The 26570-nt window shown below is 35.4% G+C and overlaps 4 protein-coding genes across 4 annotated transcripts; 3 read left to right on the forward strand and 1 right to left on the reverse strand.

Annotated features, from left to right (window-relative positions):
* Nucleotides 1–19: 19 nt before the first annotated feature.
* On the forward strand, nucleotides 20–5780 carry LOC123552538 (uncharacterized). The gene is made up of 3 exons (XM_053535644.1): nucleotides 20–1051; nucleotides 1736–1865; nucleotides 4037–5780. The coding sequence occupies exons 2-3, from the start codon at nucleotides 1842–1844 to the stop codon at nucleotides 5219–5221; spliced, it is 1209 nt and encodes a 402-aa protein (XP_053391619.1). The 5' UTR covers nucleotides 20–1051; nucleotides 1736–1841; the 3' UTR covers nucleotides 5222–5780.
* A 2292-nt stretch (nucleotides 5781–8072) lies between these two features.
* LOC123552549 (uncharacterized) lies at nucleotides 8073–13773 on the reverse strand. Its single transcript, XM_053535643.1, has 4 exons — nucleotides 13204–13773; nucleotides 12215–12492; nucleotides 9933–10031; nucleotides 8073–9256 (listed from the first exon to the last, which is right to left on the reverse strand). Exons 2-4 carry the CDS (start codon nucleotides 12486–12488, stop codon nucleotides 8088–8090), a joined length of 1542 nt encoding a protein of 513 aa, XP_053391618.1. The 5' UTR covers nucleotides 12489–12492; nucleotides 13204–13773; the 3' UTR covers nucleotides 8073–8087.
* Nucleotides 13774–15122: 1349 nt separating this feature from the next.
* On the forward strand, nucleotides 15123–20160 carry LOC128554360 (uncharacterized). Its single transcript, XM_053535645.1, has 2 exons — nucleotides 15123–16014; nucleotides 16495–20160. The coding sequence occupies exon 2, from the start codon at nucleotides 17020–17022 to the stop codon at nucleotides 20158–20160; it is 3141 nt and encodes a 1046-aa protein (XP_053391620.1). The 5' UTR covers nucleotides 15123–16014; nucleotides 16495–17019.
* Nucleotides 20161–22913: 2753 nt separating this feature from the next.
* On the forward strand, nucleotides 22914–23981 carry LOC128554361 (uncharacterized). The gene has a single exon (XM_053535646.1). It carries the CDS (start codon nucleotides 22914–22916, stop codon nucleotides 23979–23981), a length of 1068 nt encoding a protein of 355 aa, XP_053391621.1.
* The last annotated feature ends 2589 nt before the right edge of the window (nucleotides 23982–26570 follow it).

The raw sequence follows: 26570 nt of genomic DNA on the forward strand, positions 1-26570 counted from the left end.
TGTTCTTTTATTTTAGCAAAAAAAAAAATGTAAAAAAGGAAAGAGAAAAAGCTTTACAGAGCAAAGAAGGAGGACTCTTTGAATGCGCCATTTTGCGACTAGCATGATTTTTTCTGCGCCAGTTTTCTATTAAGTGTCCGTACACCTTAATTGTGACCCTTGCATTGCTTAATTCTGTTAAAAACTGGATTGGCCAGTAATAACACTTGACTGTACACTTCATAGAACCAATTGAATGCAGTGCAATAACACATTAATGTATAAGAAATATAAATTTATCAAACAAATGTATAGGAGAAGTGCTGGGAAACCTATTACAATTCCTAGATATATATTAAAAGGGTGTAAATATCAGTTTCGTTTATTTTATTGATCTTTGGTTGAGTCATTTGATTTGAAAACATGATCACGTCATATACATATAACATACAAAAATGATCTATTATTTTTAAGGTTCTCTCTTTTTGATATAAATCTATTGCCCTTTATCCCTTTCCCACATCGATATGTTTATCACCGTATCTATCGATTACCAAACAGAAACGTATTGACCCGTGTCTATCGGTTCCCCGATAGAAACATATTATACCGATTAACGGCCATTTGAACAGAATCGTTTTATCCCGTGTCTCATAATCAATCGCTTTATTTTCATTCTTTTCCTAAAGAAACAAATTCCGGATGTTTACTAACTCAAAATATGGGATTTCGTCATCATTATTTACGTACAAGATCATGTGGTTACTATTGAAATTTATCGAGTACTTTGCAAAGAAAGACACCGGGGTTTTTTCCTACATGTGCACGATGCTACGTCATGGAAAATTACTGAGAAAACTGCTTGCAACTGGCGGTTCGCGGGCTTTCCTCGTTCTAAAAATAACAATCATTTAACATCAAAGTATTTTTAAATGTGTTAGGTCATTCGCCTTATTCCAGTTACCCATAATCCTTTGCGGCATGATGACTTCCGGTTTAGATTTGACAGCTGATCAGCTGATTACAAAATATTACGAGAAACTACTTATAATATGATCTAGTATATCGCCAGGTAAGTTAAATTGCTATAGTTCATTAATATATGTCGTTGTCATTTATCTGATATAAAATCTTTGTTGTTTAACATGTTTATATGTGAAAATCTTCCTCTTAAAAATTACGACGACTGGCAGGAAGATGGGTGGGGTAAATTAAATGTCATTTTATGTGTAAGTGGTGTTAAAGCAAACACTCAGTGTAAAAAAATGTGTATGCTGTACAGGATCATTTTCTTTTGTTTATTAGCCTTTTCTATAGATATGTCACCTTCAGTTACTTATTTTGTGTTAGGAATTAATGCATTACTAAGACTTAAACAGTTTAAGTTACCTTATTTCAGACTGTAGGCCCTCAGTAAATTAAGGCTGTTTAAAAATAGGGTAAGGCCTTAGTAAAGGATATGATTTCAATGTTGGTTGTGCAGTGACTTGGTCAAACTGAAATTTGAAGGAACATTTTGTCTTCTGATGAGTAAATGTATGTCTAAATGTTTCCCCCAGCTTCAAGAAACAGCATGTATTAGTACTGAAAAGGAGCTGTTTTAATTGGTAATTGAGTCCAAATTGTTGATATTGTAGTTTAATCGGTTTATTGCAGCATTACCATTTAGTGTCAAGTGACACAATATATGATATAGTTATACAATTATGTACTTGTTGTTGTTTCATCTTTATTTGAACCGCCTTTTCTTTTTCAGATATACTGTACTCTGAATGGGAAGCTCGAATTTATATCAAGCTAAATTCCATTTCGATGTGTAGATATGATGTATTTCAATTCTTGTTGAAGTAAAACTACTAGACATGTCAAAATCAGCACTGAACATTGTAAGTATATGCATGCCAATCTGTTAACAAATTTATTGATTGAAGTACTTACACAATACTTGTCACCGGTAAAAAAAATACCTGTGACATATGTTATGAACAATTGATTAACAGACCCCTAAAAAACCCTAAGAGGGCAAGGTATGTGTCCAGTTTATACCAACAATAAGACAGGATAGGCATTCGAATACAAGACAGTTAGACACTATCCTGTCAGAGGTTCAACTAAAGTTAAACTTGCATAAATTTGTACTGCGACAGAACATAATACTTTAGACGGAACCACAGCAAGAGTTCATTCTTTCATTAATTAATAAAATTACTCTTATTTCTTATAAGTGAAGGTCAACTTAAGTTATGTATCTTTAATTATATTGTAATTGAAATATGAGGATTGTATTTTGTGTTGATGAAGTGTCGTTGACTTAAAAAAATATTTTCGGTCATTGACAAAGTATCATATCTGAACTGATGTCTTATTCAACAAACTGTCGTAATCGACTAGATGTCTTTCGACCAAATTTGTGCGTCGATATTGAATGTTCTGTAAAATGTAGATGCGAAAATGAACTGGTTAATAATTGATTGACAGAATCACATACATGTATTCTTCACCCTTTACCTAATAGATTCTCATTTTAATTCCTCTTGACATTATTCAATATATAAATATATACCCATACCATTTTACAACACTGATAGTTTAAATGCAAAATAACAATAAATAATCACCAATGAAGCCCACAAAAGCATATTTGTGAATTTTAAACTGTGAATAAAAGATCAATTTCAGAAAAATTTGTCATTACCATTGAAATTTATAGGTAATTTTCACTTTTAACTTAGTTGATATTTTCTGAAAATCACATTGAGTTTATATATGATAAAAGAGCTATTGATGGAACGAAAAGTGCACAGGTGACAAATTCTAACATTTTAACTGTGCCAAGTGGAAAAGTGATTAGGTCAGTGTAATGAAAGGTATTGTTACCATAGCAACCATTTAAAATCCATAGATCACTTGTCAACATTATGGAATTTATGCTAATTGATCTGGACCCCTAGGAAGTGTGTTTATTGTGTACATCTGTCAAAAACAAAGCAATTAGGGTGTTGTTTGCATCTTTTTTGATGATTTGGATCAACAAAGTTTTCATAGAAAGTGTCTTTGATTAGTGATTCTTATCTATACATTATGTAATTCATTAATTTTATTACATAAGTCTGTTGCAAGTGTAGATTTTGGGATTGATTAGTTAGATGATATTCTTCATTTTGAAAAACCCTGAATTTAATCCTTTCTAGTCTTTCATTTACCTTCAGTTAATAAAATTGCGCATATGTATATAGAGTAAAACGAAATACTTGTTTTTGGTAACAAACTCAACAAAATTAGGATACCTGGGTTGGATAAAAAAAAAATTTCTTTTAAGGGAGACTGTTCAGAATTCTTTTTTTAGTGAATATAAATTAAGAGGGTTATGCCTTTAGAGCATCAGAGCATCACTAAGTTGATTTATAAGGTCACTTGCAATGTTTAAAGCATAAGAATTAAGTGCAGTTTTGCAACGTTTTGTTAAAAAGTTAAAAAAAAAAAATTCCAAGGCCTTTATAAAACATAAAGGGTTGTGCCAAAACTCTAGGGTATGTCCAGATACTGCAAACAAACATTTGGGCCGTGCCATGAGAAAACCAACATAGTGGGTTTGTGACCAGTATGGATCCAACCAGCCTGTGCATTCGCGCAGTCTGGTCAGGATCCATGCTCGTTCGCTAACGTTTTCTCTAATTGCAGTAGGCTTTAAAATCGAACAGCATGAATCCTGGCCAGACTGCGCGGCTGCACAAGCTAGTCTGGATCTTTGCTGGTCGTAAACTCACTATGTTGGTTTTCTCATGGCACGGCCCAAATGTTTGTTTATTTAGTTTTAGGCTTTAATGGTTTACATAAGTAATGATATACTCATGTAACATGAGTCATGTTGATCTCAGTAACATGTTTAAATTGCATTTTTCTTCAATAACCTGTAATAGAGAGAGTGTACAGATAATGCTATTGAGTTTATGGTTATCAATAATCATTGCTTTTGTATCTATATGGAGTAAAGGGTAAAAAAAATACCACACACAGTATGACCTGTTACACAAAATGTTTTTAATTCTTCTTTCAGAATAGAGACTTAACAGACATCAGAGATTACAACAGTGTTGCTGGCTTGAAAGCTGATAGACTGAAAAAGCTATGTCAGTACTACAACATAGATGTGAAATTACCAAAGAAGGCCCGTATTGTATTGTTGTGTCATTGTCTAGGAATTTCAACGACAGGTCATGTACAGCAGGTTACAAATAGGAGTGATGCTACCAAATATCTAACTGACAGTCAGAGACAGGAATTAGCAGGTATTACCCCAGCTTACATGTGCCGGCTTAATGAATGGAAAAAAGACTTATCATCTGTACCAGATATTGAGGAATCTGCTGTGAAAAAGTATCTAATTAATACTGAAGTTCTGAGTGCCAGTGATGCTAGAACATATAAGATATCAAGGCCATTTGCATTACAGCAGTTTGTGCATTCAGTGTTGTTTAATGATAATAACAGTTCGGAAACATTCTTATTAATAAGAGCACAGTGCAACCCGTCACAATCAACAAATCCGGACGAGGTGAAAGTTGTGTTTGTTATTATAGACAGGTATCTAGGAGAACCTTACGGTGGTTTCTGTACATGTACTGTAGGGAACAGTGAAAGATGCGGACACGTGGGTGCAGTGTTGTTCAAACTTGCTGAATTGCAAGCAACAGGAGTGTCAGAGGGCCCTTCATGCACAGATGTTTTGTGTAAATGGGCTGATCCCAAAGGATGTAAAGCCGAACCAACGGTCTTTCAAGATTTAAATATTAGAAAATCTGATCCTCCTATGAGAAGAACAGTTGATGACTATGGTCAGAAAGTGATAAATACAGCTCCTCCCTCGTATGATGATGTCGTTGAATTAAGAGCTAATCTAATTGCAGCAACACACCATATTGGTCAGTACTGTCCTGCAATCCACATTCTTAATTGTGATAGATTTAAACCTGAAAATACTGTGATACCGCCTCCAAATATTAACGAACAATTGCCGAATACACTAAGATATGACGGTGCAGCTATCGCTCCAGCAAAAGAAGTGGAAATAAAAACTACCCCTGTAGTAATGACACAACTAGTGCCAAAAAAGTTTGATAGTATAACAGACGAAGGCTACAGCAAAGCCAGTGAAGAGGTGTATACAAAAGCAACCAATATGGGTATTGACATTGATCAAGTCAATAACCTAACCAAGGGTCAGGCAGAAAACCCAGAGTGACATGAACAAAGGTTAGGGACAATTACAGGGACAAAATTTTCAAGTGTAATAAAAGTGATTGAAAAGAAAAGAAACTGTGACTCTATGGTGAAAGACATGTGTGAAAAAAGCTCTGATAAACTTAAGAATGTACCAGCAGTCAAATGGGGCAGAAAACATGAAAACAAAGCAAGGCAGGCATACATAAACAAGGTTGCTCAGTCTCACAAAGACTTTAAGTTACAGGAACAGGGATTAATGGTGTATAAGGACTGCCATTTTATAAGAGGAAGTCCTGATGGAATTGTTACTTGCAGTTGTCATGGAAGCATTCTTGTTGAAATTAAGTGCCCTTTTGGTGCAAGAATGATGACTGTTACAGAAGGTGTTGCACAAGGAAAAATCAAGTTCCTTGAGAAAGTGAACGGTCAATTTCAGTTAAAAGAAAATTCTTCTGATGGCTACTTTGCGCAAGTCCAAGGATTGATGGGGATTGGTAACATCAAACGCTGCAATTTTGTTGTTTGGACAACACGTGACATGATGGTTCTAAATGTTAATTACAATGAAGACTTTTTTACAGACTGCTCAGTAGTCATTTCTAAATAAAGTAGCATTAAAAATGTTCCTGGTAAAATATTATTCCCAGTGTATCAAGGATAAAGCAGATTAAAGATATAAAAATGAAATAAGCAGGAACACTACCATGTTCTTTATATCAAGATAAACAGTTCTTTTCATTTCAGCACTGAGCATCATAAGAAAGTGGTGTTTTTTTCCATTTCAATGTAATTCCATAGCATCAACTTTATTTTTTTCTAGTATATAGAAATTGTAAAGACATTTTTAACAAAGTAAACAGCCATTGCCTTTCCTAAAATCTTTTAATTTAATAGGACTTGATGCAGTACTATGATATTATTTGCAAGTAACCACATATATACATCCTATTGTGTCCAAACTTTAATCTGGAGTTGTCAGTTTAGTAAATTCAGTGAATGTTGAAAGTGTTATTTACTCAAAATACAGGTTCTTGTCATTTCCAGTGCATGAAAGTTCTGATACCTTGTAAAATATCTCAGTTACATTATGTACATACATAGCATGCCATATCATTTACAATGTTTTGTCTTAATCCTATTTTAATTGGAAGTAATCTGTAATTGGTAATTGTCTTGCAACTTCAAAGTTACCATTACAATTCAGAAAAAATATATACCGGTACATGATTTTTTATATGTACATACTTGAACTGTTAACAGATGTTTTTAGCATACCTAAATGTCTTTCAAATGTTTATTTTTGACTATTTATATTTAAAGGTATCTTATGCCTAATCAGCATTGGATGTTAATGATATGCAACTATGACTATTGTCACACTACTCACTTCTTTAGCACTAATGCAGGTCATTTCACTATTCTATATGGTCATAATATGTACATAATTGACTATGTTTAAAGATAATTTCCACATACCTTTGTCTTTCAGATGTTTATATTCGACTGTTTGTATTTAAATGTTTCTTATGCATACCCAGCATTTATTTATTAATAGCATTAATGCATGTCATTTCACTATTGTATATGTTTAGCTTGGACTATGTGTAATTAAAGATATCTTACACATAACCAGCATGTTTATGACATGCAACTACTATTATTGCCACAATAGTCACTTCTTTAGTATTAATGCATGTCAATTCCATATTTATTTTAATAAAGGAAATGTGATTCTAAACCGAGTTTTTCTTCACTTGTTTCTATCAATTTAGTTACGAAAGAGGAAAAGTAGTATGATAAATTCAGTGTATTTTCAACTGGTTTCGGATTAGGGGCAACCGTTAATAATTAGAAGTCGTGGTAAAATTTCTACACTGGGAATTGTTACTGGCAAACAAATGCTTATTTAACCCATAGCCTGATGGCGGCAAGTGATTCTACCTTCGCGACCAGTGCAGACCAAGATCAGCCTGCACATTCGTGCAGTCTGATCATGGTCTGCACTGTTCGCTATTCAGTCAGAAAATTTTCAGTGAACACCCCCTCGAATAATAAATGGTATTGCCCAGAATAAATGATGGACCAGTCCATTTTAGAAATTTACCAGGCTAAGGGTTAAGGTAGTTCTGCTTGTTTGGTAAACTGGAAGTTATAGTGTAAAATCATACAATAAAGCCTGGATTTGGCATACAGAAATTAAATCATTGTATGGTCAAATATCTCGGAAAAAAAACACATTAATCTATATATTTTATTCCACACAGTTATAGACCATATATTTATTCATGAATGTGCAAAGTTTCATTAAAATCTACATGGTGGAAAAAATTCTATTCAGGTACATAGACTCCACTTTATGAAAAATTGCGTAAGTCAATTTTTTTCATATATTATACATTCAAAATCCAGTCTGTTTCTTTTTGCTGAATTCTCTCAGTTTTTTTGAAACTTTCGATAAAATTTGGCTTTAATCAAACTCTACATTGTAGAAAAAAATCCTCATTCATTGGAACATGCGCAACAAGCAAAACACTTATTATGCTGAACATGGTAAATTCTGCCTTTGCAACCGGTGCAGATCATGATATGATAAGCCTGCACATCAGTGCAGTCTGATCATGATCTGCACTGGTTGACATTCACTGCGAAAAGTGGAGCTAAAAATGTTTAAATCATTACACTTCTGGAATTTTCAGTACACAATACTGCAAATGAAATGAAACGATGTAATCAGTAGTAAATGCGATTTAATTTCATATGTTTTGTCTGAAATATGCAAAGTAGTAAATAACTATCCAAACATCTGATCAACTACACAATGCATGTTTTCTAATTGTCAATTACTAACATGGTATCAATTTCCAAGAAATCAACATTGATGCAAGTCAACGACGAATTATCGGCAGCTGGAAGTTAGTGAGGTATGCGCATACAGTAAAGATCTGCTCAACCAAATCCTGCATATTTAATCGAATTATTCTCTCCAAATGATAGAACGTTTTGATTCTTTGAATAATGCGTTCAACATGAATTCTCGCCTTTGATATAAATTCCGATCTATTTGCTTCATTCTTACTGATCTGTGGTCGATCGCGTCCTTTAAACTCTGGAATCAACAGTTTTACCCCTTTTTTCTTCAAATCACTATTGATTGTGAAGCCGCGATCAGCCATAACTGTCTCGCCTGCTGACAGTCCATTCATAAGTGCTTCACTATTAAGGGTAATATGTTTGTCCGATGACCTGCCACCCCATGCTTTAGAAACATAATTAACTGCTAAATTTGGTGACAGACCCACTAAAAACTTCACCGTGTCGTGGTGCTTGTAATTTGAAAATGTTTTCTTTCTCGAGTCCAGGTTTGATGCTCGTTGCACCATTAGTTCCGTACAGTCTATCACAATTTTCAAGTCATTGAAACTACTGTAACACTCAGCTTTTTCTGCCTCATTACTCTGCATTTCAAACAGTAACTTTAACTCTGTACAGAGAACATTTATCCATGTGGTGAATAATCTTGAAATGTGAGCTTGACTTGTATCAAAAGTCTGAGCTAAGTCTTCATTAAAGTTTCCGGTCTTCAACTTAACTAACACAATGAAGATTTCTTCTTCTACGGTAAATTTCCTTTCCGGACCTTTACTGGAGACTGGTGATTCTGTAGAAGTGCCGGTTGACTTCCCTCTCCAGTAATTGACACCTGTTGATTTAGTTCTTGATTTCAGATAGTTACAGAGTGCTGCGAAAACTGCATAATTTGGGAGATTTGTATAAAACTGAAACTTCTCGTCATTATCCTTTATATTTTCCAAACGTAATTGTTTAGACTTGAGTTCCTCGTTTTCCTTTTCTAAGTCATACAATTTTGACTCACTCTGCACATTTTCAACACGAGTATTGCTAGACTTAACATAATCATGGTCTGTTGTTTCCCAAACTGATTCCGGAAAATTTAGATGGCGTTTCACTTTTGGCCGACCAGCCATATCAGACATATCTGTCTCTGAAGCCCTTTTCCTTTTGTTTGATTTCGGTGTTTTTGGTGTATCCTCACCTGAAAATAAAAGCAACAGTTTATTAAAAGCAGTTGTAACAAGCAGAAAATTAATGGTACTATTTCATAATTTTTCAAATTTTTGAAGGCACCTGACTTATGAATTATGACTTCAAAACATAAATATTTATAATCAAGACAGTTTACCTGGAGTAAAAGCATTACAAACGTTTTTAGATTTTAATCGTATAAAGTAGGACTGGGATGATTATCCGGTTAATCGGATCCGATTTGATTACTGGGTGAAACCGGTTTTATATTTGCAAAACCGGTAATCGCTCTCAAACAATAAACATCACGAGTCGTACTTTACCGTCATATGGTTCTTCGACCAGCACATAGACCCGCAGTATATTTCCGCTAAATCACATCAACAGAACATTATCAAAATGTCTCAGATTTGCAGGTCGTGTTATATTTAGAATAAAGTACACCAAAATATGACTTATTGTCACACTGCTTGCAAACGATAAAGTCAGTAAGTTTGTAATGAAGTCTGCTACTGAAAGTACCTTGATTGCCGGTCGTTAGGAAAGAAAACAGCATTTAACAGCCATTAGGATGACAATGTTTTCATTTCCACAAGAGGGCTCCATGTCTGTTATATGATATGTATGATACAAGTGTTGTGTTTGTAACACTAATTAGAAACCAATACAAAAAGAAATTTACATACCTGCTGCCTGTGCTCTTTTAGTTTGACGCTTCAATGTACTGTTTCTGGGGAAGATATTTGGAACATTTGCTGCACTAAGAGGACTGCTAGATCTAGAACCTGAAGTAAAAATGCATAAAAAAATAACAAAAGTAATATAAATGCATAGAAAAGTTACCACTTGTCTTGAAAAAGGTGAATAACACAGAAATGACAAAAGTCAAGCGAGTAACTGAGAACAGCTTAATATCTAGTATGACATTAAAATAGATACCCGGTTCATTCTGTCATGTCCTAAACATTGCTGTTCAGACAATGTACTTTTTGTGCCCCCCCATGAGTGGTGGGGGCATATAGATTTGGTCTTGTCCGTGCGTCCGTCCGTCTGTCCGTCCGTCCGTCCGTCCGAAGTTCGTGACACTCCTAGCTCAAAAAGTATTTGATATAAATTCATGAAACCTTGCATGAGTCTTTATCATGATATGAACTTGCGCACCTCCTATTTTTCGTCTGGCTCCGCCCCCTATTTTTAGAGTTATGGCCCCTGAAATAGTCAAAAATGCACATTTTCACCTTGTGACACTCCTAGCTCAAAAAGTATTTCATATAAATTGATGAAACCTTGCATGAGTCTTTATCATGATATGAACTTGCGCACCTCCTATTTTTCATCTGGCTCCGCCCACTATTTTTAGAGTTATGGCCCCTGAAATAGTCAAAAATGCATATTTTCACCTTGTGACACGCCTAGCTCAAAAACTATTTGATATAGATTCATGAAACCTTGCATGTTTATTAATCATGATATGAACTTGCGCACCTCCTATTTTTCATTTGGGTCTGCCCCCTATTTTCAGAGTTATGGCCCCTGAAATAGTCAAAAATGCACATTTTCACCTTGTGACACGCCTAGCTCAAAAAGTATTTCATATAAATTGATGAAACCTTGCATGAGTCTTTATCATGATATGAACTTGCGCACCTCCTATTTTTCGTCTGGCTCCGCCCCCTATTTTTAGAGTTATGGCCCCTGAAATAGTCAAAAATGCACATTTTCACCGTGTGACGCGCCTAGCTGAAAAAGTATTTGATATAGATTCATGAAACCTTGCATGTGTATTAATCATGATAAGAACTTGCGCACTTCCTGTTTTTCTTTGGGTCTGCCCCCTATTTTTAGAGTTATGGCCCCTGAAATAGTCAAAAATGCACATTTTCACCTTGTGACACCCCTAGCTAAAAAAGTATTTCATATAAATTGATGAAACCTTGCATGAGTCTATATCAAGATATGAACTTGCGTACCTCCTATTTTTCGTCTGGCTGTGCCCCCTATTTTTAGAGTTATGGCCCCTGAAATAGTCAAAAATGCACATTTTCACCTTGTGACGCGCCTAGCTCAAAAAGTATTTAATATAAATGGTTGAAAAATTGCATAAGTCTTTATCATGATATAAACTTGCACACCTCTAATTTTTTGGCAGGTTCCACCCCTATTTTTAAAGTTATGGCCCCTGAAATAGTAAAAAAATGCACTTTTTCACCTAATTATGTGCCTAGCTCAAAAAGTATTAGATGTAAGTTCAGGAAACCTTGCAGGAGTCTTTATCATGATGTGGCCTTGCACACTTGGCATTCTTCTTGAGAATCTTACTCTTATTACAGAGTTATGGCCCTTGAAATAGCCAGAATAGTGGATTTTTTGTTTGTGATGCTCATAGCTCAAAAAGTATAGGGCCTAGAATAATGAACCCTTTTCATAAAATGTTTGTTGAGGCTATACCCCATTAAGACTGCAAACATTTGAATTATTGCCCCTTATTTGTGACTAATGTACCTGTGGGGGGCACACCCTGTGTCCTACAGACACATTCTAGTTTTAAAAATGTTTAACAATGATATTTCAGGGCTAATTCTGTATGACGGACCAGATTAAAGCTCTATCGATACTTTGTGTGGTGGTGGGTGCGGGCATGTCATGTTTTTACTTAAACTGTATTGTCGGTCAATAATACATTTTTCAACACATTTGCTTTATTAAGTTAATATACATTGAACAATTACTTTGGGTGTAACGAAAAATCAATATTATTCTTTGTATCACAATACATTAGCCTGTCAGTACATGTATTGTATCACAGGCCAGTTTGATGATACAGTGAAAGTTATTATATTGACATAAATGACTGAATCTCGCTTTTACCAAATTTACTTAAATTATGGTCCAAATCATACTAATTAATGACAGCCCATATGCTTAATTTCTGATGTATAATATATGTCTTAGAAAAAGTTAAATGTACCTCCAACAAAATGGGCTGAGCACACTCTGGAATGAGACTTTGGTTCAAAGGGTACCGTCTTGCCGTTGTCATCAATTACATCACGTCTTATCATACTGAGCCATAATTTTCTCTGCTTGACGTCTTTGGGGAAGCTGTAGAATGACAATTTCATCCCCATTCTGTTACAACGACCTTGAGCATTTGTACAGCCAGGCACACAACAGTAGGCTCCTACAGATCCTTTGTATCCACCGGCTATTCGGGGTGAGCGTGGCTTAGTAGGATGGTCCATCTATCTGAAAATTAATTCGACCAATTGTATAAATCAAATATAAATTAGGTTACAACATCTAGTAATTGTATAAAACTAGCCGGACACCGGCCAAATACATGTTTAACTTACTACTTATCACAAACTCTTTTTATATGCCATGGTATAGGACTTATATAACGAAACTGGAAGGATTGTGTACATCAAAGAGAGTTTCAAAGGCCCCCCGTGTCCAAAATCCTGTCTGACTGCACATTTTCTCACTTGGCCCTTGACAATGTTTCAGCCATTTTTTAAAAATCTAAATCATATGCTCCTTCCAAAAAAATATTCTTCCTACCAAAACAATACATCAGTGGCTTGGGCCTATAACCACACCTTGGCAACAGGATTACAGTACAAATATAGATCTACAAAAGTCTAAACTGCAGGACCACTGCTAGGCCCTTAGCTTAGTAGACCCTAAATCTGCCAAACACTACTTTCTAATATAGAGAATGTACTGCATGAGAAGTCAAAAATAATTTCAAAGTCAAACTGACTGATGTCGACAATAATCATATGTATGGACAAGCTATAAATATTTTATTATATAATTACCCCACCCGCTGGTACCTCTTCGGCTGACAACGCTCAAAGTCAGTTTTGCAGTTCCGATACATCTATCAACAATAAGTTATGAACTCAATTATTCAGTTTTAATGTGTTCTTTTGTAAACAAGCGTTAAAAACTTACCTTATCAATACGTATGGCCTTGTTTAGCTATTTTATTGTGGTATATTTTGTACGATCAATTTGTCGATTGTAAATGGCGGAAGTAAACCGGAAGTCACTAATGCCGCAAAGGATTATGGTCTACTGGAAAGTCGAGAATGAAGGTCACGCGTGATACATGCAGATTTCCCCTAAACAACAATTTGTGTATACAATGGCTTGGAATTTATGGCCTTACATAATGGGAAGTATTAATCAAAACAGAAGGACCGCGGCTTTCAAATATTTTATGACACCCCAAGAGTTAATTGCAGCGGAAGTCACCCGTGATGTACCGACGTTTGATCATCAAAATATTATGTAATATTATCTTAAAAATATTTTAATTTGTAGCACAAGAATACTGTAGTCGGTTACGAGTCCGATCTCAGCGATCTTTTTGCACTTTCAGAAATTTTACGATCCGTTATTTTTGTAGTGTTATTCAGTTTGATGGTTGTTTTTAGCTCACCTGTCACATAGTGACAAGGTGAGCTTTTGTGATCACGCAGCGTCCGTCGTCCGTGCGTCTGTCCGTCCGTCCGTAAACTTTTGCTTGTGACCACTCTAGAGGTCACATTTTTCATAGGATCTTTATGAAAGTTGGTCAGAATGTTCATCTTGATGATATCTAGGTCAAGTTCAAAACTGGGTCACGTGCCTTCAAAAACTAGGTCAGTAGGTCTAAAAATAGAAAAACCTTGTGACCTCCCTAGAGGCCATATATTTCACAAGATCTTCATGAAAATTGGTCAGAATGTTCACCTTGATGATATCTAGGTCAAGTTCGAAACTGGGTCACGTGCCATCAAAAACTAGGTCAGTAGGTCTAAAAATAGAAAAACCTTGTGACCTCTCTAGAGGCCATATATTTCACAAGATCTTCATGCAAATTGGTCAGAACGTTCACCTTGATGATATCTAGGTCAAGTTCGAAACTGGGACACGTGCCCCGCAAAAACTAGGTCAGTAGGTCAAATAATAGAAAAACCTTGTGACCTCTCTAAAGGCCATATTTTTCATGGGATCTGTATGAAAGTTGGTCTGAATGTTCATCTTGATGATATCTAGGTCAAGTTCGAAACTGGGTAACGTGCGGTCAAAAACTAGGTCAGTAGGTCTAAAAATAGAAAAACCTTGTGACCTCTCTAGAGGCCATATATTTCACAAGATCTTCATGAAAATTGGTCAGAACGTTCACCTTGATGATATCTAGGTCAAGTTCGAAACTGGGTTACGTTTCTTCAAAAACTAGGTCAGTAGGTCAGATAATAGAAAAACCTTGTGACCTCTCTAGAGGCCATATTTTTCATGGGATCTGTATGAAAATTGGTATGAATGTTCATCTTGATGATATCTAGGTCAGGTTTGAAACTGGGTCACATGCAATTAAAAACTAGGTCAGTAGGTCTAAAAATAGAAAAACCTTGTGACCTCACTAGAGGTGATATTTTTCATGGGATCTGTATGAAAGTTGGTCTGAATCTTCCTCTTGATGATATCTAGGTCAAGTTCGAAAGTGGGTCAACTGCAGTCCAAAACTAGGTCAGTCGGTCTAAAAATGGAAAAAACGTTGTGACCTCCCTAGAGGCCATATCTTTCAATGGATCTTCATGAAAATTAGTCAGAATGTTCGCCTTGATGTTATCTAGGTCAAGTTTGAAACTGGGTCAGGTGCGGTCAAAAACTAGGTCATTAGGTCTAAAAATGGAAAAACCTTGTGACCTCTTTAGAGGTCATACTTTTCAATGGATCTTTATGAAAATTGATCAGAATGTTGACCTTGATAATGTTTTTATCTTTTCAGGATTCTTCAATTGGAGTGGATCGTACCCGATCTCTGTCCGAGGAAGAAAAAAAAAATATTTATTACAATTTCTGCATTGAAAAATCATGTTTGAAATGCGCTAAAATTCTGCAAAAACAGAATTGTACCCATTTCTCAAATTATTGACTTGCAATATTAATAATACAATCGCAGGCTTCAGCCGTACCGGGTAGTATAAGTGCCATTGGTAAAAAAAGATTGCTAAATTCTGTGGATTGAATAATTTTGTTGCTATCTGTTCTTGTATTAACAATTTTCAAATAAAAAGAAAAAATTCAGATCATGATCCTTACACAATAAACACACATTTCTGTTAAAAATTACCAATGCTGAAAAGGGCCTCTTCCAGGGAGAACACTTCCTTGTTGAACATGGTTATCACTTTATGTTTTGCTTTATTTCTTACATATCCGTAAATTTCTTTGAAAGTAGTCTACTGATATACTTTGAGACATATTATAGATTAAAAAGTATTTTCCTGTCATTGTAAAAGTAAGTTCCAGTATAATCATAGCTTGTAAATGGACTTTGTGACCGCTCTAGAAGCCATATTCTTCAATCCATCTTGATGAAAGTTGCTAAAAATATTTGTCTTGATCTGTGAGCTCAGTTCAAAACTTGATCATGTGTGGATAGCTGAGTGATTCAGGACCATTATGGTCATCTTTTTGTATCATGTCATCAATCTTATATTGACTAACAAACTTTTCTTTTTCTTCTAGTATCAACTTGAGCCATCTGAAAACATTTTGAAGAAATTCTTTGTGACAATTTATTTTTGTACATTATATTTATTGTGTTATATATTGTGACTGAAAAAACTGATAGTGACAGATTAATATAGTGAAATTAGTGATTAAACAAACTGATAGTGACAGTAATTCTAGTGTTGGAGGAGGTGACCTGTTTGTGGACTTCAAGTGTTTGATTGAGAGAGCATAAGATAGAGGACTTTCAGGAGTGAGGTAATATAATTTGAATGCAAACAGAAATATTTTTTCTATTCAATGACTCCCTGACTCCCAGTTCTCTGATATATGTTAAATAATAGGGTCAGTGCTCAGAAGAAAATGTGTGGTAATGTTAAGTCGGTATGTTGGTCATTTTAACATGTAAAAGCTTGTATTTAGTCTTATGATAGTTGATATCTGCTTTAGACACACAGTGCAAGACCTCAACTGTTGGTAAGATCAAGGTCACTGTTACTGAACACCAAGTTTTTATAGACTAGATGACACTTTGTCTTTTCCTGTAAAGGTTCAGTACTCGGCTAATTTGTCATATAGGTTCCAACCTTTCTTGTGTGAGGCCTTTGGATTCCAAGCATATAAATAATTATTGTATAAAGTTTAAAACATTTCTCTGCCAGCTTACATAAACCTTCATAAATACTTGTATAATTGAAAAAATGTCTTTACTATATTTACTGTTACATTTGTACTTAGGATGCCAAAATTAAGGAAGAAGTCCTGTAGCCAAGCCAGGAAGGCTAAAACTGCTCGAATGAGAGATAAAAGAGAAGCAGATAGTGGGATTGACATGGGTGTTAGGTAAATGAACACCAACATGTTTTGAAAACTATTAAGTCCTTACAGTTGTATGTTAGCTTTATTTCACTTATGGCAAAATTACTTCAACAATTTAGTCTGAACTTTATTACTCACTTTGAGAGTTACAAGTGTTGTGTAATTTTGTTGGAATGTACAAGTGTTGTGTAATTTTGTTGGAATGCCAAGATGTTAATGTTGTTAATTTATGATTGCAGCACCCTGTCACCATTTGAAAAGATAATTATACCTTTGCAAAAACATCTTGAACAAACAGCTATAGGGAAAGGGGTGGGTTATTTCATTGAAGGCTGTAGTTTAAAATTAAGCTGTGTCCTGTTCTTTGTTTTTCATTGTAAAGCAATTTGAGTCAGACAGAGAAGTCTTTCTCAAAATGCATCTTTTTTTTACATTTTCAGGTCTATGGTTGAGTTGAATGGTTCTGAGAAGAGTGGTGTCAATCCTGATGCAGCTACACCAGATGAGGGTCGGGATGACCCTACAGGTCCACTGTGGCCTGTGCCTAATGTCGCGTCTGCGTCTGGGCCATCTGGTATGGGTACAGATAGGCTCTTTGGTCTATCTGTGCAGGGCACTGGAAAGCAGATGGGGGTCGATGCCTGCCTCTCTGAGCCCTCTGGGCCATCTGCGCTGGAACTTGCATTGATTGATATTGATTTTGAGCAGGGCACTGGAAAGCAGATGGGGGTCGATGCCCACCTCTCTGAGCCCTCTGGGCCATCTGCGCTGAATCATAGATTGATTGATACTGATTATAAACTTGATGATTTGATTGATGATTTGCTTGATGACTTGCTAAATGATTTACTGAATGATTTGCCAACTGATATGCTTGATGATTTAACAAGCTGTATGCAAAATATTTCTAGTGGCATACCAAGTGACTTGCATTGTGAAACCAGAAAGGAAACTGATAAAACTCTCCAGTTTGATTGTACTATGTTTACATCTGAAATAGAATCATCTGTTTTCTCTGTTTGTGAACCGTCATATGTTGCTGCACCAGTTTTCAATATACTCTCAAGACCAGCAGGTTCTGATGTATTTATCCTGGGCTCATTTCATCAAGGTGAAAATATTTTCAGTGTAGAGTCACGTGGCAGGCAGTGCACATTAAATGCTATGTGTTCCTTGATTCATGCTAATTATTCAAGGTTGAATTGCAGCAAAGACTTGGATAATGTTCTTTTAGATGGGGATTCATTATATAAGAAAACTGTCCAAGAGCTCCAAAGAACAAACAGATTTAGGAATTTCCTGTTAAATTTTGATGAACTTCCAGTCAATATTATTATCATGAATAAACAGATTTCTGTTACCAAGTTAGAGGTCATCTCTGGTGTTTGCACACAGCAGTTTGCTACAATGAGTTTGCCTTCTCTTTATCAGTCATTGGATACTGCATTTACCAAGTCCTCTTACTTGCTACTTATGATGGGATCAGTTTGTTCAGCTGTGTTTAAGAAGGAAGACCAATATTTCTTTTTTGATTCACATTCACATGGTTTAACTGGGTTGTCCTCAGAAAATGGAACATCAATACTTATTTCGTTTCATCAGTTACAAGATCTTGTTACATACATGTATGCCTTGTATGACAGTATGTTGATCGACATAACACAGCAATTTGACTTATTGCCTGTACGTTTTGCCAATGTTTATTGTGAACCAACAATGTGTTTAAGTGAACAGAATGTTGAATCAGTCAGTGTTGTTGCTGGCACTCCTGGCTTAAATGAATGGAAAACTGTGACAAATAAGAGGAAAAAGAAGTCTCCTAGTCATCATAGTACTGCTTGTGAAAAAGAAACATTGCCACAAGATTCAAACTGTGATCCTGATGTAACACTCATAGGCAAGTACTTCAAAGATCAAATGCAAAGAAGTAAATTAAAGGAAACAAAAAAGCAAAAGATGCCTTCAAGAACAATTTACATGAGAACTTATATGCAGAAGAAAAGACAAAGTGATGAATTTAAAAATAAAGATAAAGAGTACACTCTTCAATCAAAACGCAATGCCAGACAGTCTGAAGAATATCAGAAGAAAGATAGACAGCGCTCGCTTCAATCAAAGCGCAATGCCAGACAGTCTGAAGAATATCAGAAGAAAGATAGACAGCGCTCGCTTCAATCAAAGCGCAATGCCAGACAGTCTGAAGAATATCAGAAGAAAGATAGACAGCGCACGCTTCAATCAATGCGCAATTCCAGACAGTCTGAAGAATATCAGAATAAAGATAGACAGCGCTCGCTTCTGTCAAAGCGCAATGCCAGACAGTCTGAAGAATATCAGAAGAAAGATAGACAGCGCTCGCTTCAATCAATGCGCAATGCCAGACAGTCTGAAGAATTCAGAGAGAAAGAGAAAGAAAATGAGAAGATGTTGAAAAGAAGGGCGAGATTAGTTAAAGAATTTAAGCTTTGGGAAGCAAAGCAAAGAAGAGAGAAACGAACAAGTGATGACATTAAACAAAGAGAACTTGAAATACAAAATAAGTCAAAGAGAAAATCAAGATCAAATCCATATAATTTGGAAAGAGAAAGAATTGCAAAACAGCAATGGAGATTAGATGCAAAGCTTAAAGATGCTGAAAAGGTTATGGATAATAAAAGGAAAGTTTTAAAGAGAAAAGATACTTCATTCTCTGAAGCTGAATGCTTGCAAAAAAAGAGAAGACGGTGCAGACAAGATATTGACACTTGTATTGATCGTTTTCAAGAAAGAATATCACTTGGGCCTGTATATATATGCAGTTGCTGTCATCAAACATGGTTCAAACACAGTGTAACAGAAGTAAAGTATTTAATTTGCAAGGAGAAAGAAAAATTTGTAACAGGGGTGATATCAGTCGATAACAAGGAATGGGTTTGTAGAACATGTAAATCTAGCATAAACAGTGGTAAAGTACCGAAATTGTCTGTTTTAAATGGGATGAAGTGGCCAGTTAAGCCAAAGGAGTTGGAACTTTTCTCATTAGAAGAGCGTTTAATTGCTTTACGTATACCATTTGTGCAATTAAGAGAACTCCCAAGAGGTCGTCAGTTGTCAATTAAAGGAAATGTTGTAAACGTACCAGTTGATATTCAACCTGTTGTAAATGCATTACCAAGACCTTTTGATGAAAATGTTACGGTACCAGTAAAACTGAAGAAAAAAATGTCTTTCAAGTCATGTGCTTTTTCTGAAAATGTAAGACCCCACAAAGTACTTGTTGCTTTACATTGGTTAATGAAAAACAGTGATCTTTATAAAAATGCTAATGTTGAAATTGATGAGCATTGGATCGAAAGCGTAACAGCAAACACTAATGAAATTTTGAATGAATTCTTGGAGTCTCAAGTGGAAAGTTTAAAGAATACCAGTTATGAAGACTTTGACTCTTGTATGGCTGACCTTCTGGAGGAGTATAAAAACAACCAAAATTACAACACTTTATTGCGATCCTGTTTTCAAACATTAATAAATCATGCATCAAATTTTGACGTCAAGGACTTTGAAAATGTTTCTGGTGAAATTCTTGACCATTATACATGTGAATAAAAATCAAAATATCAAACTTCAGACGGTACAGGTAATAGTGAAGAGCTGTATGATTCAGATGCAGAAGAAGTCGCACAGGAAAATGTTGGAAATATTGACACTTTACTAGACGATGCCAACCTGGAAAATCGAAACATGACATTTACATTTGCACCAGGGGAAGGTCAACAACCACTTAGCATATTTCAAGACACAGATTCGGAATATCTTTGTTTCCCAAGCATATTTTGTGGTAAAAGGCGTCCTGAAAACGAAGCAAGAATTGTGCCAGTAAATTATAGTGACATTGCAAAATGGGAATTAAGAAGCCAAGACAGAAGGGCTGCTAATTGTGTGCCAAATATATTCTTTAAACTAAAAAAGATACAAATGAAGCAGCTGAATGATAAAGCCAATCTTGCTGTTAGAAGGTGTCGAACAGGTACAAGTAAAATGACAGCAGCTCACGTTATAAACTCTGAGTACATTGATAATATTGTCAGAAATGATGAAGGTTACTATTTATTTAAACAACTTAGAAACTCACCTGCTTATTTGGAATCTCGAAAGAAAGATGTATATGCAATGCTAAGACAGTTAGGTATGCCAACATGGTTCATGTCATTGTCTTCTGCTGACACTAGATGGATTGATCTTTTGAAAATGTTAGCTACTTTAAATGATAAGGTCAACTATTCTGATGAGCAAATTGAAGGAATTTCATGGGAACAAAAGATTAAACTTATTCAGTCAGATCCAGTCACTTGTTCTAGATATTTTGACCACAGAGTACAAGAGTTTATTAATACAGTTTTTTAAGAGTGAACACAAACCACTTGGAGAAATTGCTGATTATTTTTACAGAGTTGAATTTCAGCAGCGTGGGTCTCCACACATTCACATGATTGTATGGGTAAAGAATGCACCAAAATACAATGTGGATTCCATTAATGATTTGATTGCATATGTGGATCAGTTTTTGACATGTTCTATCAATAGTCCAGCTGTTGGTTCTCTTGTAGAAATTCAAACTCACAAACATTCTAGAACTTGTAGAAAAGAGTAGATAGAATTTGTCGCTTGGTTATCCACTACCACCTCTTCCCAGGACTATGATTTTGAACCCTCTTGAAACTGACAGAGACAAGTACCATAAATTATATCAACAATTACAGAAAAAAATGAATGATGAGAAAGATGGATACAGTATGTCATATGGCAACTTTTTGACAAATGTTGTACAAATGAGTGAGGAAGATTACATCAAATGTATTAGAAGTTCATTGAATTCACCAAAGGTATTTTTGAAACGTAATCCAAGTGAAATATGTGTGAATTTATATAATGAACATGTGTTGAAAGGTTGGAGGGCAAATGTAGACATACAGTTTGTGCTAGATCCTTATGCTTGTGCAATGTATATAGTGTCATATATTAGTAAGTCTCAAAGAGGTATGAGTAATTTGTTACATGCAGCTGCCAAAGAAGCAAGGAATGGGAACTTGGATATCAAAAGACAAGTGAGACATATTGGAAATGTGTTTTCAAATAGCGTTGAAGTTAGTGCTCAAGAGGCAGTTTATTTGGTCCTTCAAATGCCCTTAACCAAAAGCACAAGAGATGTCGTGTTTATTAATACATCTACTCCAAATGAAAGGGTGCAGTTATTAAAACCTGTGTCCATACTTGAAAATTTGCCAGCTGAATCAACAGATATAATGTCGGACAATGTTATTAAAAGATACTCAAAAAGGCCGAAAGTATTGCAGCATTATTGTTTAGCGGATTATGTGTCACAGTTTGAAGTGATTTATCCCGATGGAAATGGAGACTCTGATGAAAGAAATGATGATGAAGACAATATGGAAATAACAGATGATGAGGAATTAGAGGAAATTGAAACAGTTATAACTTTAAAAAGTGGAATCAAAATTAGACGTCGTCAAAACTCAAAAGTAATTAGATATGTAAGATTTAATCGCAAAACAGATGAAGAAAACCATTACAGAGAAAAACTTCTGTTATTTCATCCGTGGAGAAATGAATTAACTGATTTGCTGCCAGCAAATTTCAATACATACAAAGAACACTATGAGTCGTTGAAAGAAACAGTTGACCAGAAATGCTCTTATTATGAACACCATGCAGAAGAATTAGAAATTGCTAGAGATTTAGCAGAAGCAGAGTATGATGCATTTGATGAAATTGCTCCTGGAACTCAGCAAGTAGAAGCCGAAACTGCTGAAGAAGAAACTGTGGAGTCAGAAACATTTATGTATTTCAATCCTGATAGAGCAGTTGAGCACAGGGAATATGATATTGGCATTGAAATTGGATGTTCTGTCAGTGTTCCACAGATAGTTACAAATGAAAATGTTCTTTCTGACGAAGACTATAGATCTTTATTGCAATCACTAAACATAAAGCAGAAACAATTTTACAATCATGTGATCCATTGGGTAAAAACCAAAGATGCACCTTTATATACATTCCTCTCAGGTGGTGCTGGTGTTGGCAAAAGTGTAGTTATTAAAGCATTATATTAGACCTTATACAGAATACTTAATCTTAAAGAAGGTGAGAATCCTGATGACATAAGAGTTCTTTTATGTGCATACACTGGAAAAGCTGCATTTAATATCAATGGTTCAACCATTTCATCAGCCTTCAAACAAAAATACAAACAAGCAAATCAAACATTAACATGTGATGCTTTGAATACTTTTAGATCAAAGTATAAGAACCTGTCAGTTGTGATCATTGATGAAATATCAATGGTAAGCAATGGAATGCTAAACTTCATTAATCAGAGACTGCAAGAATTGAAAGGAACAAGAACACCATTTGGTGGTGTAAGTATAATTGTTGTTGGAGACTTGTTCCAATTGAAACCTGTGAGTGGTGATTGGATATTTAATGATTTAACTCATGATGCAGCAGCTCTCTCAATAAACCTGTGGAAAGAACACTTTTCAATGTATGAATTGACAGTAATTATGAGACAAAAGGATGATTTGAAATTTGCAGAACTTTTAAACAGACTAAGAAGCAATTGTTTGACAGATGATGACAAAGTTGTTCTAAAACAGTGTGAAATAAACACAGATGCACAAAATTACCAGAAGGACTCACCACATTTGTTTGCAGAAAATTATTACATGCATATATTCAATGAAAAAATTATTGATAGTTTAAACACAGAGAAAGTTTTAATACCATGTCATGATTCTGTTGTTTTTCCAAAACTATCAAATGAAAAACAGAAAGAAGCCATACAGAGATTGCCAACAGAGCCAAACAAAACAGCAAATTTACATTGTCAGTTACTTGTTGTTGTTGGAATGATTTATGATCTAACAGTTAATGTAGACACTGAAGATGGATTAGCTAATGGAGCTTCTTGTATTGTAAAACATCTAGAATACAAGCAAGTAGAGACAAATCGACCAAGTGTAATATGGGTGCAGTTTGATGAGGCAAATGCTGGAAATGAAACGAGGATAAAATATAAAAACCGAGGATTTTATCATACAGAAATAAATCATAATTGGACACCAATATTTGACATCGAAAGGTCTTTTACATACAACAAAAAGACATTTGAAAGGATTCAATTTCCTTTGCAACCATCTGCTGGGCGTTCTGTTCATAGAGCACAAGGTACTACGTTAGAAAGTGCTGTAATTGACCTGTCTCAGCGGAAAACACGGAAGGTTCCACACCTACATTATGTTGCATTGAGTAGAGTTAAATCGTTAGATAAGCTACAAATTCTGAATTTCAATGAACAAGCTTTACAAGTGATCAAAAGTAAAGACAGAAATGGACAGGTTACAAAATAGTGCTAGACTGGAGTTGTGCTATGTTCCTTTAGAATCAGTGGATTCAGTATTAAAAGTAGCTTTCAATAATTGCAGGTCTCTACATAAAAATTTCAAGGATGTCAAATATGATCACAGTCTAATGTCATCACATATATTTGGTCTTGCTGAAACACGGTTGTGCTTTTCTGATACTGATGCTGATTATGATATAGATGGCTTTCACCTGATACGAAATGATCAGTCATCACAGTCACCAACTCAAAGACCTTCACATGGAATAGCTGTATATGTCAGAAATGAACTGAATATATCTTCATATTGCTCGTTTAATTCAGAAAATTTTGAATTCACAATTGTGAAGATTGTGCAGGGTAATGAAGAAGTGCAGATTGTTGTGTTATACAAATCTCCAGATATGTCCGACAGTATCTTTCGCACATTCTTGAGAGATCAACTGTTACAAAGAGTAAGTCTGTCAACCCCTATTGTTATTTATCCCCCCACCAAAGGTGAAGGGGATATTAGAAATGCTCTCCGTCCGTGCGTCCGTCTGTCCGTCCGTCCGTGCGTCCGCAACGATATTTGTCCGGAGCATAACTCCAAAAGTACTTGAGGGATTTTCTTCAAACTTCATACACTGATAGAACACATTGGGAGGAAGTGCAGTGTGCAAGAACAATAACTCTACCTTGCCTATTTTTTGAGTTATTCCCCTTTATCTTATTTTCTTAAAAAAATTTGTCCGGAGCATAACTCCAAAAGTACTGGAGGGATTTTCTTCAAACTTCATACACTGATAGAACACATTGGGAGAAAGTGCAGTGTGCAAGAACAATAACTCTACCTTGCCTATTTTTTGAGTTATTCCCCTTTATCATATTTTCTTAAAACATTTTGTCCGGAGCATAACCCGAAAAGTACTGGAGGGATTTTCTTCAAACTTCATACACTGATAGAACACATTGGGAGGAAGTGCAGTGTGCAAGAACAATAACTCTACCTTGCCTATTTTTTGAGTTATTCCCCTTTATCATATTTTCTTAAAGAAATTTGTCCGGAGCATATCTTCTTCATGCATGGAGGGATTTTGATATATCTTGGCACAAATGTTTACCACCACGATGCGGAGTGTCATACGCAAGAACTAGGTCCCTAGGTCTAAGGTCAAGGTCACACTTAGAGGTCAAAGGATACAAGAATAAAAACCTTGTCCGGAGCATTTCTTCTTCATGCATTGAGGGATTTTGATATAACTTGGCACAAATGTTTACCACCACGAGACGGAGTGTCATGCGCAAGATCCAGGTCACTAGGCCTAAGGTCAAGGTCACACTTAGAGGCCAAAGGTCAGATACAAGAATGACTTTGTCCGAAGCATTTCTTCTTCATGCATGGAGGGATTTTGATGTAACTTGGCACAATTATACACCATCATGAGACGAAGTGTCATGCGCAGTTCCCTTCTTTAGAATTACTTCCCTTTGTTGTTACTTTAAATAGCTTTTATTGTAACTTTTTCATTACTAGTCGTAGGGAAAAATCGAGACCACTTTTCTGTAGTACAACAAACATGCTAAATCCAATTTTGAGGTGTATTTTGACCAGTCTCTTCCTGATAAAGATTTTGTGTGGACTTGCAATTTTTTTTTTTTTTTTTTTTTTTTTTTTTTTAAAGATTAACTTCCCTTAGTTGTTACTATAAATAACTTATATTGTAACATTTTTATAATTGACCCTAGGGAAAAACAAGACCACTTTTCTGTGGTACAGCATAGATGTTACTCTCCAGTTTTAGGTGTATTTTATTAATTTTATTATATATAAGGTATCTCTACCTAGTAAGGAGTTTTTTTGTGGACTTTAAAAAACAAAAGACTTACAATGATTACTAAACAACCACAAAATTAACATTCCATTTGCAAATACAGCTGCTAGAGTAAAGAAATTTGCTTTGACGGGCATATATTGTGACATTCTGGCACTCTTGTTCCCTGTTAGCTTTCCATTCCTTCTTTTTACAGTAGCCATATAGAAAAACATCATAGTTATACTCTTCATGAAAATTAATAAAATTTAGCAGTAAACCACCTCACCACTGACTTATTCTTTCTTCCACATCTTAAAATCCCTGATGCGGACCACATCCTTCAATTATGATATGCCCGGTGGGGGGATTAGCCATGTCTGACATGGCTCTTGTTTTAGGTGATTTTAATATTGATGTAGCAGTTAAATCTAGACCTGTTCTACAGTACTTATCAGAAAGGCTGGTGTGTGAACAACTAGTAAATGAACCAACAACTGATTATCTGACAACTTTAGATCTGATTTTTTCAAACCTGGATGCTACAGTTGGAACAGTGGAAACCTATTGGTCTGACCATAAGATAATTTATTTGTATAAGAATTAGTTAACAGAGTAAATTAGTATTGATTTGAGTTGCTTCCTTAGTGTGTTTCTTGAAAATATCACCCGTTTGATTGTCTTACAGTGCCAGCTTCATAAAAATATGAAGTTGGTACTGTATGGTGCTTTTGCTGAGTGTGGGTGGGCACCATAAAATATAACAAGGGACTGTAGCCAACATCTGAAGTGGCTTATTAGCT

This window comes from Mercenaria mercenaria, unplaced genomic scaffold (genome assembly GCF_021730395.1).
Source record: "Mercenaria mercenaria strain notata unplaced genomic scaffold, MADL_Memer_1 contig_4970, whole genome shotgun sequence".
Lineage (NCBI taxonomy): Eukaryota > Metazoa > Mollusca > Bivalvia > Venerida > Veneridae > Mercenaria > Mercenaria mercenaria.